Source organism: Athene cunicularia (genome assembly GCF_003259725.1).
Source record: "Athene cunicularia isolate RWA chromosome 1 unlocalized genomic scaffold, athCun1 chr1_part2, whole genome shotgun sequence".
Classification (NCBI taxonomy): domain Eukaryota; kingdom Metazoa; phylum Chordata; class Aves; order Strigiformes; family Strigidae; genus Athene; species Athene cunicularia.
In genome coordinates, this window is record NW_020799092.1 from 2,590,175 (window position 1) to 2,616,648 (window position 26,474).

Here is a 26,474-nt window from a genome sequence, read left to right on the forward strand (position 1 = left end):
GAGGCCTCAGCTGCTGGGTATAGTGTCAAGACATCAGTGATTAGTCCAGGGCTAATTCATTCTGAATCTCAGCACCTATCAGAAAAAGAAATTTACAGCCCTGTGTCTGTCTTGGCTATTAGTATTTTAAATACTGTGAAGTAGGGTCTTTTTAGAACAAAAAGGGATCCTTATTAATCAGTACTTAAAGACTGATTGGTAAAGTGAATAAATAAATGACACACCATGGAGAGAAAAGACAGAACTGCTGGGAAGTACCTTAAAAATAGCTACATATAAAATTTTTTTCAGAACTTCTGACATGCTGATTTGTAAAACATTTTACAGAATATTGTGCCAGCTGTCACTCTTATGAAGCAGTAATAGTATGTAATGCAGGCTAGCAAAAGAATAATTACAGAGGTTCTGTGAGAAGCCAAGGGCTGCACAAACTGTCACTGACATGACTAGGATTAGCTTGTAATGTCTGTTGGCTTCTGAGCTCAAATTCAGGTTGCTAGACCATAGATACTTCTGAAAGCTATGGGAACACCCTGTCCCAGACTGCCAGCTAAAGAATAACTTGGCAGTGTGTTTCAGGGTTTGATGACTGGACAGGTCATGAGGATGAGCTATCATTTTTGCCTCTGTTTTCAGTGTTTCATCTCTTGACCCACTAGAACATGAGGACAGAGGTTCATTTCACAGAGCAGCCATCTGTCCATCTTTCTCTGTCTGTTGTATGCATTCGTGTGTCTGGTTTCATATGGGTAAACTTGCCACACACAGCATTAGGGGTTTGAGGTGAGGTGTGTCCAGGATGATATCAGGAATCCTTGTGTTTGATTTTAGTTTAAAATAAAACTTCATTTGTCACAAGCATGTCCTTCCTTCATTACTCCTTTAACCATCAAGGGTTACTTTCTGAAACATTCCTCAGCATTTTGTGGAAGTCAGAACTTAATTTTTTTTTTTCCTCCCCAGAGTCAAACTGAGGACATTCCAGGCAGTAAGATGGACTTGTCTGTAGGTACGTATACTTTAATTTAAATGCATTTGAAATATGTGATCATGTGTAATATTTTTATGTGGATGACATGCTGTGCTTTGGAAAGGTTTAATCCTTACTTTTAGAACTCCTCATAATAGAAAGATAGAATTATAGTATCTGATATCTTGACTGTAGGCTTTGAATAGCTACACAGCTGTTGCTGGTATGCAAGATTGAGGTGCATACCTGTACAGAACAGAACTATAACTTGTGGAAGGGACATGCTTTAAGACTGTTTTGTTCCATGTAGTTTGTATTCACTGTTACTGTTTCAAGAAAGTGAAGATCCCTTTTCATTTGGTGGAAGAGGAAGACTGTTAGCTCTTGGCAGTAGAACATCCCAATTACCACAGCTCCCTGGAGGTGATGTGAAGGAAAATAGTATCTTTTGTTATTGATTTCTTCAATTGCTTGCCTCAGGCTATTACAAGTTACCGCTAAATAGATCTAGATTTTTTTCACTCTTGATAGCCTCACCACAAATACTACACAGCTTAACTGGGATGGGCTGTGTGGAAAACACTGTCCTAAATGGGAGGTCAAATTGACCACTTGGATTAATCCCATTTAATCACCTTTGAATTTGTCACGACTTTCTTCTTTGGCAAACCAAATAGTGAACACTCGCAGAATTTTTTTTTAATCTTTAAATCAAGTTTAGTTTTGCATTTGTTTTTCTCCAAATTGTCTCTGAATATTGACTGTCGTGGTCTGGCAATAGAAATACCACGGGTTTCTGAAATCTTCCACCATTTGAGATGGTTTCCCTACAAGATTCCTAAGGTATATATTAAAAAAGGGGTGATCCAAATCTGCTGTTCCAATTGTTTATTTTTATTTGTTATCAAGTCTTTGAAGGCTTAGTAAGACTTAATACTTTTACAAAATAGCCTTTGATACTTTCAAAGGGGAAGAGGATTTCATTCCTGGTCCAGTGACTGTTTTCTGTTCAGGTTTTGATTCTTCAAAAACTACAGGAGCAGGAAGATCACCTCATATCCCTGGCTAAAAAGACAGATCTTCTAGTCCGCTTAAAGGACATTGCTGCTGTACAAATTCAATAGTAATTTTGGAAAGAGGTGTTCATCCTATTTCCGCAGCTGTCAGAAATGTCACAGAGGCTTTAGATTCCTCCCAGTTACAATGTCAAAAGCCAGAGATCTGTAATTCTTATTCCAAGGGATGGTATGTCAAAGTAATAGTTGTATTCTCAGCTCTCATCTAGAACAGCAAATTTCCTGTGTAGATGAGCTGTGCCTTGAGGACTCCAGAGAAGTGTATGTGTAGTGGTTCTGTGTCTGGAAGGGGTCCTGTATCAGTGCAGATAAAGTTTGTTGTGAAGGTATGGACACATTGATTCTGAATCTCATGTGATTAGCACTGAGACTCACAGTGTGGCTCTTATTCAGTAACCATTTTACTGGTTTCATGTTTAAAAATGTTCCAGTACCAAGCTGCTTATTTCCAGCTGCTTCTGTAGCAGAAGTTTCTACCTCAGCTGAGACATGGATGCACGTAGGCACAAAGTGCTACTGGAAGGACAGAAAGGTCTTGGTAAGAAGGGGAGGGCTGGCTGGAGGAGGTGACTGGCTTGGAGTCAATGCTTACTCTGCTGGTTATTCTAAATTTCCTGTGGGAGACTGTCAATAGAATTGATTACTCATGATTCTGTTGCAGTATCTTTGAAGAACTACCTGCAAAAGTAGTTCTGTTTCAGGTCACAATCTGTGGGGTCTCTAGATCAACTGAAATGGGTGTTTACAAGTTGATTACAGTTAGTTTCAAAATATGTTTTGGAATTAAATGCTGTAAGTTAGAACAGTGTGGGCTCTGTGGTGCAAATTGGCTGTACCCAACATCAAGGATAGAATCTATTTACTTCTGAGGTATTACCTGCCAAAGAAGTTACAGTGTTCAGGTCTATGACTGACTGTGTGCTAAGGATTAAGTAATCTCACTTTCCAGCATTATGTACGTCTACAGTTCGGTCTGTTTCATCGCCTGATTTCTTCCCTTTTTTCTTTTTTTTCCCCTCCATCTAAACATCATATAGTGGCAGTAGGTTAAGAACATAGTAGCAAGAGCTGTTTGTTTCACACTCAGATAAACACCATCTTTGGTATTATTTTTTTTACAGATGTCAAGACAGCTGACTGATCTGATGTGTCCCCCTGCCCCAAAAAGTAATCCAGTAGTAGTAACTGCTTTCCTCTAAGGTGTCTTCTGTCCTTGTGGGTGGTACAAGGCCATTTGACTGAAATTGAACATACACTGTGGGAGCTTCTGGTAGCAGTGGAAAATTAGATAGCACAGGTTTAAACCCTGAAAATGCAAGCAGTGTATATTTTCACTCTTGATTTGAATAGTAGATTTTTAGGAATGTCAGGAGGCAGTTCTTGTGACACTGGCCATTGTGCTACAATTGCGGTTTCTGTGCCATTCTGATTCTGCCATTCCTTTCCTGCACGTTTCTAGTATTGTTGACCAAATTATTCCAACATTATGCCTTGCAAGAAGTCTGCACTGATGTTGACCCTCTTTGCACCAGTGCTGTCACCAGCTTCAGTATTTCCTCACCTGCCACTGTTGTAGCATCACATGATGCTGTAGTCAGGATTGTCCCGACCAAAAAGATTTCTTTTATTGGGAATACCCATTAATCTTTGGTACTAAAGGTAGAGCTGTGGTAATCAAGACTTACTTGCATCTAATACCTGATTTGGTATTCTAATGCACTCCGAACAGTGTCTATTAGCTTAGAATCCATTGCGTTCTTAAAATGTGTATCACACTTCATAGAGGATTAAGTAGTTAGTTTTACCCAGAATTGCTTTCTTCTTCTGAATAGTTAAGGATCCCAGATGTTAAGATGCTAAGAGATGTTAAAGCATGCATTTGTGTAGTACAACACAGTTTTAGGGAAAGTAACAGAATTTTTGGATCGCTCCAATTTTGCCCTTATACAGCCTCTCTGGAATTCAGGCTCTGATTGTATCATGCTTCTCTAAACATCTAGGTGGATATAAGTTGTCTTCTTGGGTGTTCAGTTCTCATCTGCCTTCAGATGCTGCTGTTCAAGAACAGATCTAAGAAACATACAAATTAAGAGAGTGATAGCCTGGGTTGTGCTGGTTATAGCTCTCAAGTTCTTTATCTTTGAGTTAAGCTTTTGGATCCTTTAGAACTTTCTGCTGTCAAGGATCTTTAGGCCATCAGACCTTCTGAGGAAGTAGTGCAGAAAAGTTCCATAATTAGTCTTGATGTGTTGCACTTCTGTAAGTTTACTATGCCCATTAATGGTGGCATCCTTGATCCTAGGTAGAGGCAGTTATTACAGTTTGTATTCCATTTCAAAGACTAAGAATGTAACATCTTCCTGAGGCTTTTCTGTTACTTCTCTGCTTAGCAGTTTTAATCTTGTTGCATTATGGCAGTTGCTTGCGGAAAACTATAAGCTGTTTTTGTTCAGCCTATATCTACTTCTGAACTTTAAAAGTTGGATGACTTAAGAGATAGGCTTGTTCTTCAACTGGTTTTCAGTCAAGATTACAACATACTGGGTTTTTCTAACTAGATAACTCCCAGCATATTTTCCCACTTTATGGATAAGTGTACATTGATCTTGGAGACCATACATATCAAAAAAACCTTTGGCTTTGGTATGCACAGAGCACCTTGGCTCTGGTCATCATGCATCGTAAAATAGGTCCAGTTGTCAGTAATTCTGACTACATTGGTCTCAGTTTCCTTGTTTGAAAAATGTGTTGCTTTTATTGCAAGGTACTGGAGTAATACTTTTATTTACTGACCAAGACAGAAAAGGGATATGGATCAATAGAATACCTGAGGCAGATTTACTTCCCCTTTTTTAAAATTTTTCTATCAAATCCCTTCAATAGATAGCTTGTTTTGCTTTGAAAATGGGATACAACTTTTTTTCTACTGAAATATCTCCTATATGTAAGTCCTGAGGCATGAAGTTTGCCGCAGTAAGTAGCTTGTCAGAACTACGTAATATTTTCTTCTTTCTTTGCTGCTTTTTCATGTGTTAGTTGCAACCTCTGCAGATCACTGAATTCCTAAATCACCTGTAAAGACTGGGAAATTAATTTCCAATTTCTATTGATTCAAATGCAATTCATGCAGCTGTTTATCATAAATATGTTAGAAAGCCATAACCTCATTAGCATTTAGATGCAACACCACAATAGCTAAGCGCATGTGGTTGCTCAGTAGGCTTGGATGATGTAAATTTATAGCAAAGGTATAAAACCAGTATCTTCAAATTTTTTTGTTTTGTGGTCAAGCAGAAAACAAGTTCAAAATGTGATTTTTTTTTTTTTTCCTGTTTGTATTACCCCACTGGATATGTCTATTTTCACCATGTTGAGTCTTGTTTGCAGACGTTTTGGGTAACTTTGCTCAACAGCAGTTCCTGTTCCTATCTCCCAGTATGTGATCACATTATGTAATTTTTTTGGTGTATAATTTCTTTTTTTCTTAAGCTGTGTGCATGTGGTGGTGGAGATCTACTTAGTAGGGGTTTTTTTCCCCTCACTAGGGCATTAATATAATCTTCCAAGCTTTTGCTTCATTTTGCATTTTTCATGGTGTTTCTCCCAGCTGTTAATAGTGGGGAAAAATCCACAAACTGATGGAGTGTCTTTCTATGAAGATGATTGGACTTTTAACCTGCTCTACATTTCTGCATGTAGAGGTTTTGTTACTTCATATTTATTCATGCACGTGTTGTTGCCTACTGCAGAGGGTAAAATTCAAACTTTTCAGATTTTAACAGTCGTCTTGTACTATGTAAGGTAAAGCTGGTCTTCAGCCACTTGCATTATTTATAGCTTTTGTTGGCAAGTGCAAAAGGCAGACTCTGCATGACAGGTTTCAAGGTTGCATTAGAAGTTTCTGTGAATGGAATAAATTAATGCTACCATCTCTCTTAGCAAGGCCTTGTTTAAGCAGCTGCCTTGGCGCTAAGTGGCATGTATATCTACATTTGAAACCTTTATTTATGATATTTAATGCTCTGCAAGTTATTTAACAAGCTGTTTTACAAGGCATCATTTGTAATATTTGAGGAGTTGATTGGATCATCAGGATAACCAAAGAGACAAACGGGTGTTTCTGCTGCTTAGTCATCTTGTGTTGGCATTGACCCAGTTTCATTTCAGATAGTGATGCAACTCTGTCTCGCTTTCAGTTTCTTTTCAAGCAACTAATGGACAGGGCTTCCTGTCTAGAATTAAAGCACACAAGCCTTTTGGTAGTGCATTGCTGGTGTTGTGTGTAGTGTTTAGATGTAGGTATTGGCAGAGTTGAGATGTGTTTGACATTTTATGTGACTGCTTTTGCAGAGCCAGATATAGCTTTTTAGGATATGTTAGAAAGGGATGAGCTCATCCAGGGTGGTATGACTCCAGTTACAACCCAATATATGTAGGTGACTTGCCAAGTGTTTTTCTGATATATGATGTTGAAGACATCTGAGATGATGAAGCTGGATCGACGTTGAAAGCTATGCCAGCAAGAAAATACCATGTAATTAGTGGTTGTTTCATAGCTTCTTGGCAGTAACATACCTATGAATATTAATAGTTTGTGATTGTACACTAAGAAGAGATGCTGGGTTTGAGAAGCTTTTTTGAGGAACAGATAAGTGTTTTGAAGGTATTGGAGTGGTTAGCTGTCTGCTCTGTTTGATAAAGGCTTAGTATTTTGTCAGTGGTGTAGGGCAAGGTATCTCACCAACTTCTTTTGGAAGAATCATAGATTTTGGTTAACTGTGGTGACAGGTTTTTTAAACTGTTCTTGGAAATGCCATCTGTGCTACTAAATTAAATTATTTAAAAGTAAAAATACCACTAAAGCTCATTTCTATCACATTGTTCAATATTTTAAAATGAAGATAATTTTCCATGTACTTCCAGCGTAACAATAATGCATCTGATACCTTCCAGGTGCCAACTATCACCAAAAAAAAAATAGTTCTGTGGCAGCAGTTCAGTGTGTAAGGTAGAAAATTCCCTCCAGTTAGCACTTGGCTGATGATAAGCTTATAGAGAAAGATGATGTCTTCACTGTGTATGTTTCGGTTTGATCATCTGTTACTAACATCTCTTCCTTGTATTCTACCATGTTACTTGCTAAACATTGGCAGGAGACTGTAGGAGATGTTTGAAAAGTGTCTCTGTTACTGGTTGTGTAATCATTGCATACAGGCTGAGGGAGATTGGTTGTCTGTCTGGACGCTAATGCTATGCCAGGCGATCTGTGGTGTTCAAGAATTAAGTTTGCATGACTGTAAAAGACTTCTACTCAAATTATGTGCATGGTTTTGCAGTTTGAGAAATTCTTTATCAGTGCCAAACCCAGTAAATGCTAAGTAGAATATACAGAGAACTTAAATAGTGGTGTCTCTAGATACAAAATAACAATAAATAAAAGTACGAGTTTTGGAATACGTTGACAATTGTGTATAAATAAATATTATTAGCTGAATTAGGCTGCTGTAGAAATGCGTACGTTTATATCTCTATGATGAGAAATACTTTGTATTAAAACTCTAAATTAAATTGACAGTCTTAAAAACAAAATTTCCTACCTTAATTTTTCAACACTTAGTAACAATTGTAACTATGTTAAATTGTTAAGACAGATGTAATTTATACACTGATCTTGAAAGATACCTTATTTGGCTGTGAACCTGTTGTCATGAAGCATGGTAGACATTATTGGCACTAAATTTGTCTGTCTTCTTTTTTTACAGGTGGTCTCCCAGATAAGAAGTTTGAGGTAGATAAACGAGCCATGAATCTCGGGGATTTTAATGACATGATGAGAAAGGATCGATCTGGGTTCCGTCCACCTAATTCCAAAGACATGGGAACCACAGAGAGCGGGCCTTATTTTGAGAAGGTGAGAGAAATGTCTTTAGATATATTAATATCAACCTCTGTCTTCGAGGTCTCAGTTTTTACTCCTCTGGAAGTGCAAAAAATTCAGTAACCTTGGACAAACTCAGTAGTAAAAGGTGTGGGGGATTTATGTCTGCAGAATGAATGTGTGTATAAACCAGAGGTGTCGTGTGTAGACAGACTAAATTATCTGGGGAGAATGAGGCTTTTTATTCTAGAACATACAATTCTTAATATGGACAGAAAAATTCCTTTGTTTTTCTTGGAAGGGTAAACTACTGGTAGCATTGAAATTCATTATATATTTCATCACAGTGATTCTTTTGGCTACTGACTACCATCATCTACTGTAAAAAAAAATGGTTTAGATTGAAGTAAACATAAGTAATCACAGTCTTACCAATTTTTTCTGCTCTCATGTCTCATTTATTGAAAACACCCTTTCTAAATTCTGCAACCCCTTATTCTGTTTGTCCGTGTACTGTAAGCTTCTGTATGACATCTGTTTCTCTGTGACATCTGTTGTATGTTATGGTAGCATTTCTTTCATATTCTTGCCTATTTTAAATAGAAACTTTCACTGTTGTTATCAAACATTAATTGCTTCACATTATGAATTGGAGACTATCCAATAGATTCAGAATGCTTTAGGGCTTATCACATATCAAATGGAAAATCAGTTTGGTTTAAATATCCTGAAGGACTGGTTACTGTCAGTGATTTTTTTATTTTTTTTTTTTAACTCCTCCATTTTGGTATAGCAGGCTAAAACCAGTTTTGTCAACTCCCTCTGGTGGCCTAATTAATAAATACTAGTAGCAGAGCTAATGCATTCCTAACAAATTATGTCCATAGGTGTGTGCTAACTTTAGGAATTCATTCAAGATCTGTTTGTTTCTGTAGTGGTAATAACCACTGTCAGAAGTTAACTTCATGAGAGTTCAAAATGTATTTTGGGAAAAAAAAACCAAAACAAACCAGTAGGAATTTATTGATTATTTCCTTGGACCAAAATCTTTGTGAACAGTGATCATTTGAGTCAGAAGTTTTGTCCTTATAATTGCTATTACAAATTAACTTTGCTTCTTCCTAGTCACTCACCATCCCTCTTTCTCTCCTCTTGCATTCTGTTGCTTCACTAACCAACTCCTGCTGTTGGCTAACTGCTGCTTCAGCTGACTTTGCCTTTCTCCAATCAAGATGGGTGCCTTGGGGATGAGGCTCCCTGCTCTCCCTTCTCCCCTTCTCCCAGCTACAAGCTGTCTCCCTCTGGTTCCACACTATCCAACGTCGGCCTTGGGGCAATCGGCTCAGGGCTCAGTCCCCAAAACTTCGCTGCTAGACAAGTAAGCAGGCCACCTTATAAGATGCATTGTTATAAGGCTGCAACCTGGGCTTAATCCTGGTTAGTTGGTTGCTTGCATTTTCTTTCCTACTAAATTAATATTGTTAATGGAAATTTCAGCTATATCAGGCCACTGAGAATCAATCCACTTTGGATCCTATCATCAAAATGTATTTCATATGGTTTTGTTGGCCTCTTACTTTCTGAATCACAGTGCAGCAGCAGATAGATGTGCTTTTCAGAAGTCATGAAGTTAGTGACAATCTTTGTATTTTAATTGCTGTTTTAAAACCCAGTTAGAGGGTTTTATTGATTTGCCCCACCACCCCCCAACACTGAATTTTTCCAGACTCCACCTGATGACCCCATGTGTAGAAATATGCCTGTAAAAAATTGCAGTCATTTTGCATTGTGTGTGTTTCCCTTCTCCCTTCCCTACAGCCCCCAAAAAGGATTTATTTAGCAGCCTTTAAAAACTCTTGAAGTAGCAGTGTTTTTTTCTGTATTTGGAGTAATCGTGGGGAAGAAATCAAGTGATTAACTGCAATTTGGAAGAATGTCTGACTTACATTTTGCATGATGCTACAAGAAAATGTTGCAGGAATACAGGGAAATGAAAGAATGGAACCTAAGTATTGTGACTGGACTAGCTTATGTAGTCACATGCCTAACATGATGGTGTTTCTTTGTATTGTCTTTCTGTTTCTATGTGACACAATCAGTGTTGAACATCAAATTAAGTCCAGAATTTTCAGACATATTCTTGGATTTGGTGTGCAGAACACTGAGCTTTAGGAAGAGCTGAAAGCAGCTGCAGCTTAAAGCTTCTTAAAACTTTTAGATGTGTAGTTGACCCCAGTCCTTTCTTTCCATGGTAAAAACTCTCTTGTCTCTTGGGGTTTTTTCCCCTAAGATGTGCTTAGTAGGACATCTTGAGTTGCTTCTGAAAGAGAAGGTATATTAAGGAAGTGAAATGTGTTGCAGGTGGATGAGGGAATCTGTAGCGCTGCCAGTTCAGAAGCAGGATGAGACACTTCTTTTAACAGCAAAAGGATAGTGGAGGATGCACAGTATTATGGTAGAAGGAAGGCTAAGTTTATGAAATGCTATTATATAAGAGAAGGAAATGTTTTGGAGAAGGCCTGCACAATCCTGGTTTGGAAGAACAATTAATTTATGTTGGGTATAGCAATGGTGGCGTGGAGAGAGAGAACAAAGAATGATGGCTGAGGGATGGAAAATGTTTAGAACCTCAAGTATCTGACCATCATAGACATCCTAATATACAGCAAAAGATGGGAAGTTCTGAGGGTCTTGAAAATGAAAAGACATTATCATGACCTATAAAGACCTTTTGGAGTATGAGCTTCAGCTTTTAGAAGCAACAGCATGCGACTGTTAGTGTAGGAGACTGTCCATAACGTTTCCTGTGGCTTTTGTTGAAAGATATTACAAATAAAGACAGTCTGCTCAGAGTCTGAAGTAGTGAGACATAATCACAAATTTTCTTTGGTCTTTTTGGTGCAGTAGGGTTTATTATTACGCAAGTTGCTTATAAAACAGTAAGTACTTCTCATTAAGAAAACTCAAGCAGCAAGTATTCTTGTGTTAGAAAATAAATCACTGGGAGAGAAGAAAAAAAAAAAACAAAACAAAACACAAAACCCAAACATTTTTCTCACTTGAAAATTTTCCTGCTCTTCAATTCCACATGAAAAAAAATAAGAGAAAAACATCCCAATCTAGAATGCTGAAGTTTTCACATCAGAAGGAAAATTCTTAATAAAATTATAGAATTCTAATTTCAGTTAGTGAAAGGCCTGCAGAGGAAGTAATAGACTTATGAGTGATATCTCAACAACTACTCTGAAAAAGTACTTGACTTTTCTGAAATGATGGCCCAAAATTCTTGTTGACACAGTCTTGCCATACTTTTAAGCCAATGGAATGTTTTTTTGAGTGTGGTGGTTGTACTCCAGGTTTCCATTTCCCAACGTGTAAAGTGCAAAATATAAAACATTAGTTTTGTTATGTGCTTTGAAGTATGTGGATAAAAATGACTCTTCAATGTAGAGGAGAAAGAGCCTGCATCTCAAAAATGTAGTACAGCAGTGTTTTAACCCAGATAGAACATTACTGATTTAGGACAGATATCTCACTAATTCTAAGGGTACTTTGTATGAGCCAGTACTTGCCTCATTGTTAATTGGTATGTAGTTAATAGCATAGAAATCCATTATCCTGAAAGATTCATCTTCTCACTGCTGCTTTAATTTTATAGGGTGGCAATCATGGTTTGTTTGGAAACAGCACAGCACAATCGAGGGGCATGCACACACCAGTGCAGCCACTAAATCCTTCCCCCAATATCCGGGCGCAAGTGCCTCCCCAATTTCTTTCTCCCCAGGTAAGGAATTTATAGTAACTGGTTACTTGTAACAGTAGAGCTACAGCCTTCAGATGAAGCACATCATTGAGGTTACTTATACATCTAACTTAGTCTTGGCTTGATGTTAAGAAATTGAAAACTTAGGTAAGATAAGAAAATTAAAATTCATAGTTAAAAGTGCTTAAAACTCACTGCAGTAGGATTGGCCTTGTTTCTTATTCCAAGGCAGTTGATGGTAAATGCTCACTACCAGTATTTTTAAACCTCAGAGTGGATTCAGGAATCCTGTGTCGTACATAGACTTTTGCAATGTATTTTAAAAACAAAAAGAAAAGAGAAAGCTAAAAGTTTGTGTGACAGGTTGCTTACTTTTTTTCAAGCAGTCTTGTCCTGTGCTTCCTGCCCCCTTGAAAGAGAGGTTTGATGAAGGGCTGTACATTGCATTTACATTGCAGAGCTCTGAGACCTCAGGGTCTCCAAATGCTTTGGACTTGGTGAAGACTTTTGGAGATTCCCTTGAATTCTACTTGTGTAACTCTCAAATAGGGGGGGGGGGGGGGGGATATTCTTCTCCACCTACTCCTTTCTTTTACTATAGCTTATTCAGCATACAAAGAGATTAACTCTTTCTGTGAGGCACTGTTTCTTTGCTCCAGTGACTGCCTGAATGCTTTTCTTTTCCTTTGTCAAGCAGTATATTTTTAATGTGATAATACAGTACTGTGATTACTGGTTAGCTCCATATAAATCACCATTTTAATTTAGTGCAGTCTCTAGCAACAGAGTGGTTGGGGGAGGAACCTTTGTGTGTGTGTCTGCATCTGCACATGTAATACTGTATATTGTCAATCAAGTGAGGTATTCACTCTGCTCAAGTCATAAGATTGTGCATGTTTAAATGTGATGTGTTTAAAAAAATCTGTAATGTCTTTCCCAGAACACCGTTTAAGATTGGTGTTGTACCTATTCCTTTATAGAAATGCTTCTACTTCATCATCTTTTCTCATAGCAGTGCGTTTCTTGAGGATGTGTAACTGGTTTCCATGCAGGTGTCCGCCTCCATGCTCAAACAGTTTCCCAACAGTGGCTTGAATCCTGGTCTTTTCAATATGGGCCCCCAGCTTTCTCCACAACAGATTGCCATGCTGAGCCAGCTTCCCCAGATTCCCCAGTTTCAATTAGTAAGTAGCTGGTAACCTTGTGAGACAAGACTGTTTACAAATTGTTTGCTGAAAGAGCTTTCTTTTTGTTTGTTCTAATTCTGTTTTGTTATAGATCTTGTATTATTTTTGTACAATTATTATGTATTTGTGTACAGAAAAATGTAGTCCTGTTAGACAGCAGCAGATAAACTAAATGAGCCTGTGTAATTGTGATTGTTGTGAGTTAGTAATGATTCTAAGCAATGTTTTTGTACAGAAAGCAGTTTTTATTGATTTTTTTTTCAATTGTTTTCTTCAGACTCGTAGTCATAGTGATGAAACATTTAACGACGTTAAATTAGAAATGGCATATAGTATTCTTTTAATGCATTCATTGTCATTTGAGTGTGTGGAATGTGAAACAGTTTACCTAAGTTGAGCAAAGTATTAGCCTGTGACTAGCTCCTGGCAATCGTATTTCACTTGATGAGCTCTGTATTTTCACTCTTCCCACCCCCACTTATCTTCTAGGCATGTCAACTCCTCCTTCAGCAGCAGCAGCAGCAGCAGCAGCTGTTACAGAGCCAGAGGAAGTTATCTCAAGCTGTGCGACAACAGCAGGAGCAACAGGTGTGGCACTGTTTTTATTAATCATATGAAGTGTAAAGTGTGCTGAAAAAATGCAGTCCGCAGTAAAGACGGCGCTGACTTCAGTAATGTCATCTGCTCTCTTCAGTTTGCACTCTCTTCAGGTTGCACTTCTCAGAGAGCAAGGTCCTTTGGATCTCTTTCAAGTCACTATTTCTTTATGTTTACTGCAATTCTGTGTTACAGTATAGGATATATCATCCCCAGTTTTTTCTTTCACTCACAGATTGCTCGTATGGTGAGTGCCCTCCAACAGCAGCAGCAGAGGCAGCCTGGCATGAAGCATTCGCCATCCCACCCTGTTGGGCCTAAGCCACATTTAGACAGCATGGTACCCAATCCTTTGAATGTGGGTCTCTCAGATTTACAGACCAAAGGGCAAATACCTGGATACGGTTCAGGTAAGTGCTTTGTGGAAACAGATTTGGTACATTGCCTGTAGTTAACATACTAATATGGTAATAGTGTTACCATATTAGCCAGTTATCACACAATCACGGAATTGTCTAGGTTGGAAAGGACCTTGAAGATCATCCAGTCCAACCATCAACCCAACGTTAACAGTTCCCAACTACACCATATCCCTCAGTGCTAAGCTGACCCTACTCTTCAACCCCTCCAGGGATGGGGACTCCACCACCTCCCTGGGCAGCCCATTCCAACGCCTCACAACCCATTTTGTAAAGAAATGCTTCCTAATATCCAGTCTAAACCTTCTCTGGTGCAACTTGAGGCCATTCTCTTTTCTATTGCTTACTACTTGGTTAAAGAGACTCATCTCCAGTTCTCTGTGACCTCCTTTCAGGTGGTTGTAGAGGGTGATGAGGTCTAGATCCAGAAATGAACAATTTTTGTACAAGCACCAGAGCAAACGTTACAACAAGCATCAACTCTTGATCAGATTCCATTATTTTTCATTACATGGCAAGAAGGCAAGCATAATAACAAAGTGTATCTTGATGGGATATTGGCCTAACAAGTTATTTGGATGTTACCTCTTGAACATTTCATCTGCTACTGTTGATTTTTTTTTTAACCTTTCTTCTGATCACAGAAGATATTTAAACCAAAAAAAGTGAATGATAATGGGAGTTTTGTTTGTTTGTTTCACAGGCTTTGGCTCAAGTGGCATGGATTATGGCATGGGAGGGAAAGAGGCTGGAACAGAATCCCGCTTTAAACAGTGGACTATGATGGAAGGGCTGCCTTCTGTGGCTTCACAAGATGCCAATATGCACAAAAATGGTGAGAAGGGGACTGGCTATTTTGGGAATGCCCTTGCAGTATCATCTTGCCAGAGGTGAAATAGCTCAGATGAAACTATGCTAAAAGTTAGTGAATGTCTTACCTCACCCGAATGTATATAAATATTTTTTTAGTATATAATACTTGTAAAGATTCCAACCTTTCCTGAGTATAAATGTATCTTTTTAATGCTTCAGGTGCAATAGTGCCCCCTGGAAAGGCTCGTGGAGGATCACCCTACAACCAGTTCGACATAATTCAGGGTGACCCACTAGGTGGCCATGCAGGCCCTGCTGGTGATAGTTGGTTACCTGCCAAATCTCCACCGACGAACAAGATTGGAAGCAAATCCAGCAATGCCAGCTGGCCTCCAGGTATTACATAAGGGCGAGGATTATGTCCTTTAGAACAGGTGTGCTGGGACCTTTCCTTGTATTTTTTAAGTAACCACTGCAAGGGAAGTACTTAAAGTATCTTCTACATTAAATTAGAACATAAATGTGGACTTTCCAGTAAAAAATTGCTGAGCTAAACATGAACTAACTGCTGAATTGCCTGAGTAGTATTTGGTTTTTGTTAGGGAAACTCTTTATCTTCTGTAGTTTGGTGACTTCACACTTAGAGAATTTTTTATAAGAACTCGTGTTCATAGAATACACAATACCAGCTCCCTCCTCTTGTGTTGATTCCTTATTTATATTGTGTTAAGCTGACATGGGTGTAAAAATTCTGACTGACAGCATGGAATCAGGAAACAAAAGATGTGAAAGCTTGTTTTTTGTGATGGTGGGAACAGGATTTTCTTGACTTTTTGTGTTTTATGTAGCATGAACTTTTCTGGCAATTGTTTACGTATACGATCCATTGCAGACCACAGGGTTTCTTTTTCCAGCAGTATTGGTACAATATGCATACAATGTGTATGCTACACTGTTGTGGTTCACCTTTGCTCACATTGCATAAAAGATAGAAGTGTATTGCCATGTCTCAGTGCTGCTCAGGAATCTTGTGGCTTGAGTAGAAGTTTCTTGCTTTTTGTATTACAGGCAGGGGCATGTTTTTTAAGTCTTCTAGAGTTTCACTGGCAGAATTTTATCTTTCCATTAGAAAACTCAATATCTAGGAAAAATACATATGTATTTGAACACATGTATAATTTTCTATATAAAACATTCTTAAACAGAGTGATGTCCTTGAAGTTGCACAGATTAATCAACAGTGCTGTTCAGCAAATATTGGATGCTGTGATTTTTCTCTGCCTGGAAGGCTCTTAACATTCCAGGAAAACATTCCTAACTGCAAATCCTCTGCTGTGTATCCCCTCAAGCCTAAAAAAAGTAAAGGTGCAGGTACATCTCTTGGGTAAACCAGTAGCACAGACCTTGCATCTGAAAGTCTAGGAATCTGTGTGACACCTACAACTGCAGAAAACCTACAAAAAGTAGTTTAAAGTTTCTGTGGGAACCCCTCAGAGTCTAACTCTGACATGAAAATGTTTTGATGAACTAACAGAGTTAAAAGAATTAGTTATCTCAAGAACATCTGCACGTCCACATTTCATACCACTGACTGCTCTCCATAGAGGTGTATTTGCAATACATTTCTGTCAGCCTGGTTGTTAAGTACTGAGCTTCCTGAGCTAGAGTTAGTGTACATGTCAGATATCTCCAAAATTTAATTTTCTTTCAGGACCTCTCTCATAGACTTGTTGCTGAACTTGTTTTGTTAGTCACCATTTATTGAGAAAAACGGTACTGCTTGGAGTGTTAGGGGAGAGATGTGAGGATCAGCTCTGCCATGTCTCCAAGTTTTGGAGCAGCCACTGGCTCTGGCAAGATTCTTGGTGCTAGAAGGCTGTTAGAGAAGTGAGAAGCCAAATAACTACTCTTTGCCCCTCGTTGATATCACAGAGCTTCCTTAGCGATACTTGCAGTCCCACTGTCAAGTGATAAGAAAAATTTTTGCTGTTGCTGACTGCCTCACCACTGTGAGAAGATAGCTGGAGTTCACAAATCCTGAACATAAACTCTCATGGGGATCATCAGTACCATCCCTAATTTCTTGGGTAAATGACTGTGATTGCAGATGTCATGTAGATCATGGGTTTTGGCACATGACATTTATGCAATTATTGCTGTATTGCTAGCCCTGTCTTACGAGGTTTATAGGCTATTGGGGCAGGTGTTACAGTACTATAACAATCAGCCACTTAAGCTGTCTCATAGCCTCTTTAGTTTATTGGCTCCCTCAAGAAAAGCAACTTAACTGAAGTCATGATCCACCTTATCAACACCCCTGATGAAGAATAATGACCCAAAATGATTTTACACTGTAGGTCCTTTTTTTTCTGCAAGCTTGTAGATGAGGCCCATTGTCATGTCATTGTTCATGGCGTGAAGATACTATTTTTCTTCCTAGTGTTGGAAAATAAGTTGTTAACGAAAATGAATTTACAAGAGAAAACCTCTTGAAATAGGTGCATTTTTCCTTTGAATGAATACAGTGGTCACTCAGCATTCACCCTGACTACACCTTTCGCGTTTTCCTCCTAAATGCCATCTGCTGCAGAAATTCTGCCGTTCAAGAGAGCAGTATTGTTCAGCACAAAGATAAATGAAGTGGTGCCCAATCAAACTGATATCACAGCTGGAGGTGAGAGCAAGTTTTGCTGCATTGGTGAGAACTCTATCTTTTGGTTATGTCACACAGACTTGCATACCTAGGTAATACTAGACTGTAATCTTCCCATTCAAGAGCAGTTCAGTCCTATATTCCAGTCAAACTGGCCTTTGTGTGTCTGTCATGGTTTTCCTAATAATCTTATGTTTGAAGATTTCGAGAGGACCTTTCAAATATCAGTGGAGAAATGCACTTCATGTTTTCTTTACTAGGTAGAAATAAAAGAGCATGTCTCTAGGGAGAGTTGATGAATGTGCGTGAGAATACCTGTCAGTCCCAAGGAGTAGTCTGAAAATTTGTCAGTATGCTGAAGTTCAAGGAAAACTCTTCTCCAGACTAGGATTATATTGCTGAGTGAATGTGTTTATATACAGTAGGCCTGATTTTTGGAGCCTTGTTTGAATATTCCTTAACTCTTTGTTGAGAGCTTACTATGCACTTAATTTTCAGTCTCACCAATTCTCAGAAATCTTTACAAAGGCAAGACTTGGACTTAGCTTTTTTGAGGTTTTTTGCACATAAATTCTAATTTCCAGGTCCTAACGTATGTTCATGGATTCTTTATCTCAGAATGGAGAAGATCTTTTGACTAGACCCAAGAGCTGCATTGCTTGTTCCTTAAGCATAAGGTGGTCCTGTTTGTCAGAGAATTGCAGTATTTTGACAGCAGCTGAGCAGATTCCTTCCTTGATGCAGTGCTGATTGCTCATATCATTAGAAACATTGATACCTGGTATCCTGGATGATTTTGTTGAGTTACTGAAGTTTCGGAGATGTGACTGAGGTTTACCAAATCATGAAGGTAGTCAACAAGATAAATGCAGAATTGTAATTCTGTGAATCCTGCAACCATGGTGCATATGCTGGACTTAAGAGGATATAAATTTTAAATAAATAGAGCTTTTTTTTATTTTTCCATCAGAAGGGGTGAACTTCTGGAATATGTTGTTTTTACAGCTTCTGGAGACAGGTGATACTAGCCAGTTGAAACAGTGATTGGATAAACTGATGGAAGAACGGTTGCATAAGCAGGTGCTAGCAGGTAGAAGGTATTTCTGACATCCTCGATAGGAGTATGGATGCTGGGAGAGTGTGAGGGCAGTAGCCTACAGATAGTGGTCAGTCTTGTCTTCTGTCCCTAAATGGTATCTCTCCTACCACTGTTAGCAGAATACTGGGCCAGATGAACCACAGATCTGACCCAGTGGGGCATTGCTATCACAATCTAATGCTGCCCTTGCTGTGCCAATTTTTTGAACCAGTACTATTGCATTTTCTTCGGTATTTGTCTGCGAAATTCATAGTCTACACTGCTTCATTACAAAGGTGACTGAAATTAACCCTTCCATGTCAAATTCACCCTACATGATTTCATTACAGATAAGCACATTCTGGATCCTACTTTTAATCATGGATTTTTAATTACACTCAAATGTTCTGCCATTAGTTGTTTCAGAACTTCAGCTTGGGAATAAAGGTATCATTCCATATCCTGAACTTGTATTCTGTAAGGAATGAATCTGCCACGTTGACACTCTTTTCATATTTACCCAAATTGTCACGTAATATCTGAAGCATCTTTACTTGGTTTTGTGTTTGGCAGTTTTGCTTCCTTATCATTGCCTCCAAAATTGACCACAGCACTTTATTCATTGAATGTCTACTTAGAGAAGGAACCAAGTTACTGGTCCTTCTTACAGTAACTGGAGTTTTTGTTGTTCATACTTTATATAACTCATCCTCTTGTCTTAAAAATCTGGCATGCGTGGAGCTGTAGTTGAAAGGAAACTAAAGTATAATATATTAAGGAAAATAAAGCATAATTGTGAAGCATGAAGAACATCAATGAGTATATATGTTATTTTTATCACAAAGCATCTCACCGTAGCATTACCTCAGTATTGATAGGTAATGTATAAAGTGTGTGTGTGTACCTACAGTGTAAAGTGTCAAATGTGTTTACAAACTCTTAAGGTAGGTGGCCTTTCCTCAAGAAAGTCTTCTGCACACCTGCAGAGTGTGTGTGCAGAATCTAATCTTCTAATTCATAATCTAATCTCATATATCTTGAATATATAATGTATTAAGGAAAGGTAAAACTGTTGAAGCCTCATCTGAATGTAGTGAAACAGGAACAGTCAAAAAAGTACTTGTATGCACTTCAACCACTTTTTTATAATGTAAACTTGTATTCAGTCACCAGAGATAGTGCAGGAGGAAATGTGAAATTTTTAAAAGATATTAATTAGGAAAAGCTTGATTTTTTTTTTTTTTTTTTCCTGAGGAACAGTGTAGAAGACAGTTATTTACTGTCCTAAAATATCTTCAACAATTACTTACAGTAAATGGCATTTCACTGTTTGCATCTAATTCCTTTTTCTCTCCTGTCCCAGAGTTCCAACCAGGAGTGCCATGGAAAGGTATACAAAACATTGACCCTGAATCTGACCCCTATGTGACCCCTGGAAGTGTGCTGGGGGGGACAGCCACATCTCCCATTGTAGATACTGACCACCAACTTCTGCGGGACAACACCACAGGTAAAACAGTGAACAACAGGTGTGTGGTTATTTCAGTTGTTCTCATATTTGAGAATAATCTGATGTTCCTGTCATAACAGGGTAACAGTCCATTGCATTTAACTAAGAAGGAAGCCTGTGTGCCTTTGCACTGTGACTGTGTATAATGTGAAAGTTTGACATTGGTACAGATCATGGTTCTCTTGAGGTTTAATGGTATTACAAAATCTCTATGAAATTGGCCTACTCTTTCTCTCTCCTTTTTGCCTTGATAGGGTCTAATTCTTCCCTCAACACCTCGCTGCCTTCACCTGGTGCCTGGCCCTACAGTGCCTCTGACAATTCCTTCACCAACGTTCATAGCACTTCAGGTATGCAGGTTCCAAAACTTACCTGGACAAAGCGTTTTCGACTTACTTGCTAGTTCTTCATTCTTGTCTCACTTTGAATATTTAGCCTTTTAGTAATTTCTATGGAACTCAAAATTTGAGTGGCTGATCAGATATTTTTCCTCCTGGTGATACAATACTCTTGTAGTTGCTTTAAAAACTAGGCTAAGATCCTCTGTCCTTCCTCCCACTCCTGATATAAATTCTTAGCTATGCAACTTAAAGAATAGGGGTAGCAGTGAGCAGCAGATGCAAAAGGGGGGGGAAGAAAACATGCACAATCTGTTGACATGCGTAAGGGATTGAGGGACTGTCATCATTTTTTAAACATACCTGTTCCTATATGTATGAGTTAAGAAATTGAGTAATAAGGTGAGTGATTTTGTTTTAACATTAGGATATTGGAGTGCTGTGAATTATTTTTTTTGCCTTGCCTTTTATAGCACTCACCATTCCCTGAAACCTGGAGAGAGAGAGAGAAAGAGGGCTTTTAGTCCTCTGGCTTTTAATCGTTGTCCTGTAAATAGTAATTTAGATATCCGCCTCAGATCCTTGGTAAGAAGGTCTCCAAAGCTTTCTTGTGATAAATGGTTTGTGCTTGCCTCAAGTGGGATGCTGGAAATACTTGCTCCAGACAAACCATTTCTATTTTGAACTTCCTACAAATGCCACAGTTTTCTCTTGAGACATCATTGTCTTGACAACTGCTCAAAACTGAAGAATTTTGTGTAACTAGCAGAAGTGATGAACATAGATGAGAGGTGCATCTGGCCCAAACTTTGGGTTTTGCATCTTACCTAACCTGTGTTAATATGTTATCTCAGCATCTTCACAAAATGGGTTGAAAATCCTGTTTAGCCCTCAACAAAAACAGTTTTCCTGATGCTAGTTTGTGGAGTGACTTTGGTTTGAAGCAATATCTGTGTACGCAGCAACTCAGTGACATAAAAGATTTATCTTTCGTAGCCTAGGGAAAAGAGTGGCTTGTATCATCTGCTTAACTCTCCTAAATTTTGTCTAGCACATAAGAAAGACCCAAGAGAAAAAATTATTGGAGTCATAGTTGAATTGAGGGAACTGGACCACTGCCTGGCACATGTAGCATTTCTGCTCATGTTATTGAACTGCACGCCAGTGTTTTGCAGCCAGAAAGTGGGTCATCTGAATTGGGGATTTAGAATTCACGTATATGTAAAACAAACTGAGTTTAGTGAAAGCAGATTTAAGTGCTTCCATTTACTTTCATAGGTTAGTTCTTGTAACTTGCTTGCTGTTGACAGTTATTCTGTCATGGAAATATAGTGATCCAAGGGTAAAATGAATCACGTTTTTACTTGCTGAAAGCTTTATGGGTTTGATTCCCAAATGTATGATTTGTAACACCCTGGCATATTGTAGACCTGGATGTTTACCCTTTGTTTCAAATAAGTAATTTACTAACTTTTGGTAGTGAATAGAGCTTAATGTGTATATTTGCATGCAAACACATGAATTCCGATAAAGGTAATTAATGACATGTGCCTTTTCCTCTAGATTGCCCTGGATGTGTTCAGTGGTTCTCACTACAGAATAAGGGAAACAGAAATTACTCGAGCAGTTTTGAATTTTGATTTGGTTTTCAGTTGGATGATAAAATGTTCCTTGGTATCAGAAAGTGTGGGAGAATTTGTGGTTTCCCTTCTCAAGGAAAACTGGTTTAGGAAATTTGTGATTCATGAGAAAACTTTGATCTTAAAGGAGAACATCTTTAGGAGGTAGAATTGGCTTAGTAGACCAAGAGTGGTAAATATTAATTTCAGTTCTCTGCAAGTTTTTGGCCTGAAGTTTCATTTAAGGTCAGTAGTGCCCAAAACTGTAAGAAATTTTCAGGTTCTCAAATGAAAGGTAGTATGGACATAAAAGCTGCTGTTCGTCTTATTAATGATCGAACATACTGCAACCAGTTACATTATCATAAATTATCTAAGGAACTTTTTTTGTCAGCATATATAAAATAAGCAAAGATCAACTTACATGTATGGATGGTTCTGTGCTTTGTGCCTGTCTTCGATATAAATGTGGTTAAAGGGTTTACAATGATAGTACAGTTAAAGTTTAGTTGCATCTCATAACTTTCTCTAATACATACATTTTATTTTCTAGCAAAATTCAGTGATTACAAATCAACATGGTCCCCAGATCCCATAGGACACAATCCCACTCATCTCTCCAACAAGATGTGGAAAAACCATATTTCCTCAAGGAACACTACAGGGCTGCCCCGCCCACCCCCTGGCCTGACCAACCCCAAACCATCATCTCCATGGAACAGCACAGCAACACGATCGGTCAGGGGCTGGGGGGCACAGGACTCAAGGCTTGCCTCTGGTGAGAAGAATCAACTGATAGCACCATTGATCAGACCTGAGGAGTGTACGTTTTACAGCACTAATGGTTTGGAGGAAAGAAAGTTGCAGTTGTCTGGTAAAAGGAAAAAAAAGTTCCTTCTTGAAATGGAATTTTGCTGTCAGTAATTGGGGTGGAGGGTGGATGGTGGTGGGGAGTGGAATCCCAGGTCCTGCTGCGTGGAATGAATGAAGAGGGCTGAGAGCTGCCAGGAGGGAGTACCTACTGCATGGGGCCTTTAAAGACTAGGTGGTTTCTTTGGGTGGGAAACTCTGCAAAGATAAACTCTAGCAAAAAGTGAATCTTGATGTGAAATGCAAGAAGAGATGTGTTCTTGTTTTCAGCACTGAAGATTAAGCTTTCATGTGCTAGCAGGGCTGATAATGCTGAATTTGTCTGAGATTGAAAGACCTGATTGTAAAGAAAAATGTTTTTCTTTTATCAAATCTGTCTTGTTTGCTCTGTCTTATAATTTGCAGCATCTACTTGGAGTGATGGTGGCTCCGTTCGTCCTAGCTACTGGCTGGTTCTTCACAATCTCACTCCACAGGTATTTTCTGTTGTTGCCTCTGGGAACTTGTTTGCTTTACCGAGATACAGATTTGGATTCTTCAGTTGTTTCTCTTTGAATAAAATCTAACAAAATAAGATTTGTCAGCATATGTAAGATGTGTTTCTACTAAACTGGACTGCAGTCTTTTTTTCTGTTGTAATCTCTTCAGCTAACTATAAGATGTTCCGTTTTTTGCTACATGACGATCATAACTTTTCATTGCCTACAGTTTCAGAAAAAAATATTGCGACAGAAAGATTTTTCTTAGAAGTGAGGGTAAGTTGCATGGCCATAATGTGGAATGGTTTATATCTGTTAAATAGACTGTTCTTTGGGATGTTGTCAATAAGAAAGTTGGTGTAACTGCCAATTTTCACTTTGGTGTTTCCATAGTGAAGCCACAGAATGTTTCCAGCACTCCTGCCAAAACCAGTCTAGTTAGGTTATTTCTGCAAGTATTCTCAGAGCTTGATTCCACTCAGAATGAATTCTGTGGAGATCCTTGTTTCTGCAATCCAAATTAGTCAGTATTCAAGGCTTAGGAAAAGCCTGTATGATTATCAGCAGCACCCTCAGGTCTAAACAGAGTCTCCCCTGTTCAGCAGGATAATCTACCATGCTTCTACTGCAGTCTAAGAAAACATCAATGTGAAAAGAAACACTAAAGTCTCCTTCAGATCACCCATAATGGCAAACTGCTCCCTTCTAGGAAAGACTGTTTTCCTTGATGGTGAAGGAAACAGCAGTGGTGTGATTAAGAGGCACAGTTCTAAGTCTCCTTTGTGCAAGTTAGTTTAATAGTGGTTTAGGATTCATTTAATGGAAGAAGAATATATTTTGGAGGCACGTAAGTTAATAGAAAAAACAAGGGAGGAGATTGTAATTGTCTCTTCCATAACAAATACTCTGTTCGTTTTGTGTCAGTACACTAGAGAGAAGGAAGTGTAAAGGATAAGGTGGATTCAGGGACAGGATCTTCATTTTAAGTTCCTCTGTTTTAATTTGTCCTGTTTATACTCACACACAACTTCCTTTTCCCTCATTTGAAGTTAAATTATATAATAGGGGAAAAGGGAGAAGGAATAAAGTCGCACTTCCTTAAGTATCTGCACATGTGGATTCCATTCATATGTGCCTGTTCCTGTGGCATACCAGTAATGGAATCTGTGTGTACAGAACGCCTTGGAGAACAGTAGTTACTGGAGGTAAGTAACAAGCTGTTGCTGCTGCAAGAGGAATGTAGGCAACAACTGCTGTGAAAACATAAGTTCAGAAGGAATGAGCATTGCAGGGTTTGGCAGGAAGATCACTGTCTGTTTCTGTGACTTACTGCTTCATAAACCACAAAGACAAAAAAGCACCAAAATAGATTTCAAAAAACCATCATTCTAGAGGAGATATTTTCACTTTTGCAAAGAACTTTTAAATACTGGTTGATTTAAATTCTACTGAAATCAGAATGTTGGAGACTAAGTCATTATGGTTCTTTTGGGACAAATCCTGATGGCTGTAGTTGGTGAGAAGCACAAGTTGTATAGAATTACTGGAAAAACCTGCCTACATAAGGATAGTGACAATGTGACATAAGGATAGTGACAATCTCAATGAGATGGGGAAAACTGGACTCAAGCTATAAGTGAGCAGGAAAAATCATAGAAGTATAGAATTGTTTGGGTTGGAAGGGACCTTAAAGATCATCTAGTTCCAAGACCACTGCCACAGGCAGGGACATCTTCCACTGGACCAGGTTGCTCAAAGCCCCATCCAGCCTGGCCTTATACTTCCAGGCTGAGGTCATCCACAGCCTCTCCGGGCAACCTGTTCCAGCGTCTTGCCACACTCACAATAAAGAATTTCTTCCTTATATCTAATCTAAGTCTACCCTCTGTCAGTTTAAAACTGTTACCCTCATCCTATCTCTAGACTCTTTTTGATAAAGAGTCCCTCCCCATCTTTCCTGTAGGCCCCGTTAAGGTACTGGAAGGCCACTATAGGGTCACCCTGGAGCCTTCCCTTCTCCAGGCTGAAAAACCCCAACTCTCTCAGCCTGTTCTCATAAGGGAGGTGCTCCAGCCCCTTGATCATCTTCATGGCCCTCCTCTGGACCCTGCTTGAGCAGGTCCATGTCCTCCTTATGTTGGCAGCCCCAGAGCTGGATGCAGTAGTCCAGGTGGGGTCTTACGAGAGTGGAGCAGAGGAGGAGAATCCCCTCCCTCAACCTGCTGGCCACACTTGTCTTGATGCAGCCCAGGATACAGGTGGCTTTTTGGGTTGCAAGCACACATTGATGGCTTACAGCCAGTTTCCATCCACTACTACTGCCAAGTCCTTCTCAGGGCTGCTCAATCCACTCTTTTCCCAGCCTGTATTTGTGCTTAGGGTTGTCTTGACCCCCCCATAAAATCAGATTATTTTATAAAGCAAAGTCATTGTAATAGGGAAGTCAAAGCATGCTGATTTTGTTTTAAAATTAAATTCTGTCACCTTTACTTACTTCCAACTGCTTTCATTTCCTTTCTGAGGGCAGATTATCTTATTACTGACATGAGGTTAGAATTGAGGTACATTTGGAGAAAAAGTTAAACATCTGTTTTATCCTGGCTGTTCTTCCTCAGATCGATGGGTCAACCTTGAGGACGATCTGCATGCAGCATGGCCCACTGCTGACATTCCATCTGAACCTGACCCAGGGCACTGCCCTTATCCGATATAACACCAAACAGGAGGCGGCCAAGGCCCAGACTGCACTGCACATGTAAGTCCCCGTGTCCGTTCTTTGTTACTACATTAGTCATGAACACAACACATCTGTCCAGTGCCATGATTTGGAAACTCATTTCAAATATCATGGTAGGAAGGGAATCTCTCATTCATTGGCAGAGGAAGAAGAGAAACAAAGATGCCGTTTGTGTTACTTCAATTGCTGGCACAAACTGGCACATACAGAGCTAAGAAGGTGCAAACAGGATGGAATTGTGACCAGTATGCACCTCGCTGTACAATTTTTGCCATTTTATAAAAGCTTGTGAATTGTTTCAGATACAAATCATTCTTATATGTGTAATCCAGATGTGTGGGAATCTGCTGTGGTTTTGAGATATACCTGAAATAGTTTAGTTGAAAAGCTGAATATCTTAGGTTTCCAGCTCTTAAGCTTTTTGGAACAGACTGTATGTCTGGTATATTTTGAAAATGTGAGAGGTTTTGAGACAAAAAGGGGGGGG

The 26,474-nt window shown here is 38.9% G+C and overlaps 1 protein-coding gene across 7 annotated transcripts in view; it reads left to right on the plus strand.

Moving 5' to 3' along the window:
* The window catches only part of TNRC6B (trinucleotide repeat containing 6B), an 81,261-nt gene that overhangs the window by 50,483 nt on the left and 4,304 nt on the right, over window positions 1–26,474 (plus strand). Inside the window, exons 9-23 of one of the 7 annotated variants that reach the window (XM_026840940.1) lie at window positions 964–1,009; window positions 7,809–7,957; window positions 9,132–9,302; window positions 11,583–11,708; window positions 12,740–12,871; window positions 13,364–13,462; window positions 13,707–13,881; window positions 14,594–14,725; window positions 14,923–15,099; window positions 17,294–17,377; window positions 19,798–19,944; window positions 20,199–20,294; window positions 22,455–22,775; window positions 23,177–23,247; window positions 25,866–26,005. In XM_026840940.1, the coding sequence (XP_026696741.1) occupies window positions 964–1,009; window positions 7,809–7,957; window positions 9,132–9,302; window positions 11,583–11,708; window positions 12,740–12,871; window positions 13,364–13,462; window positions 13,707–13,881; window positions 14,594–14,725; window positions 14,923–15,099; window positions 17,294–17,377; window positions 19,798–19,944; window positions 20,199–20,294; window positions 22,455–22,775; window positions 23,177–23,247; window positions 25,866–26,005 (2,066 nt within the window). The remainder of the gene's footprint in view (window positions 1–963; window positions 1,010–7,808; window positions 7,958–9,131; window positions 9,303–11,582; window positions 11,709–12,739; window positions 12,872–13,363; window positions 13,463–13,706; window positions 13,882–14,593; window positions 14,726–14,922; window positions 15,100–17,293; window positions 17,378–19,797; window positions 19,945–20,198; window positions 20,295–22,454; window positions 22,776–23,176; window positions 23,248–25,865; window positions 26,006–26,474) is intronic. The other 6 variants (XM_026840941.1, XM_026840943.1, XM_026840942.1 and 3 more) reach the window with 6 other exon arrangements.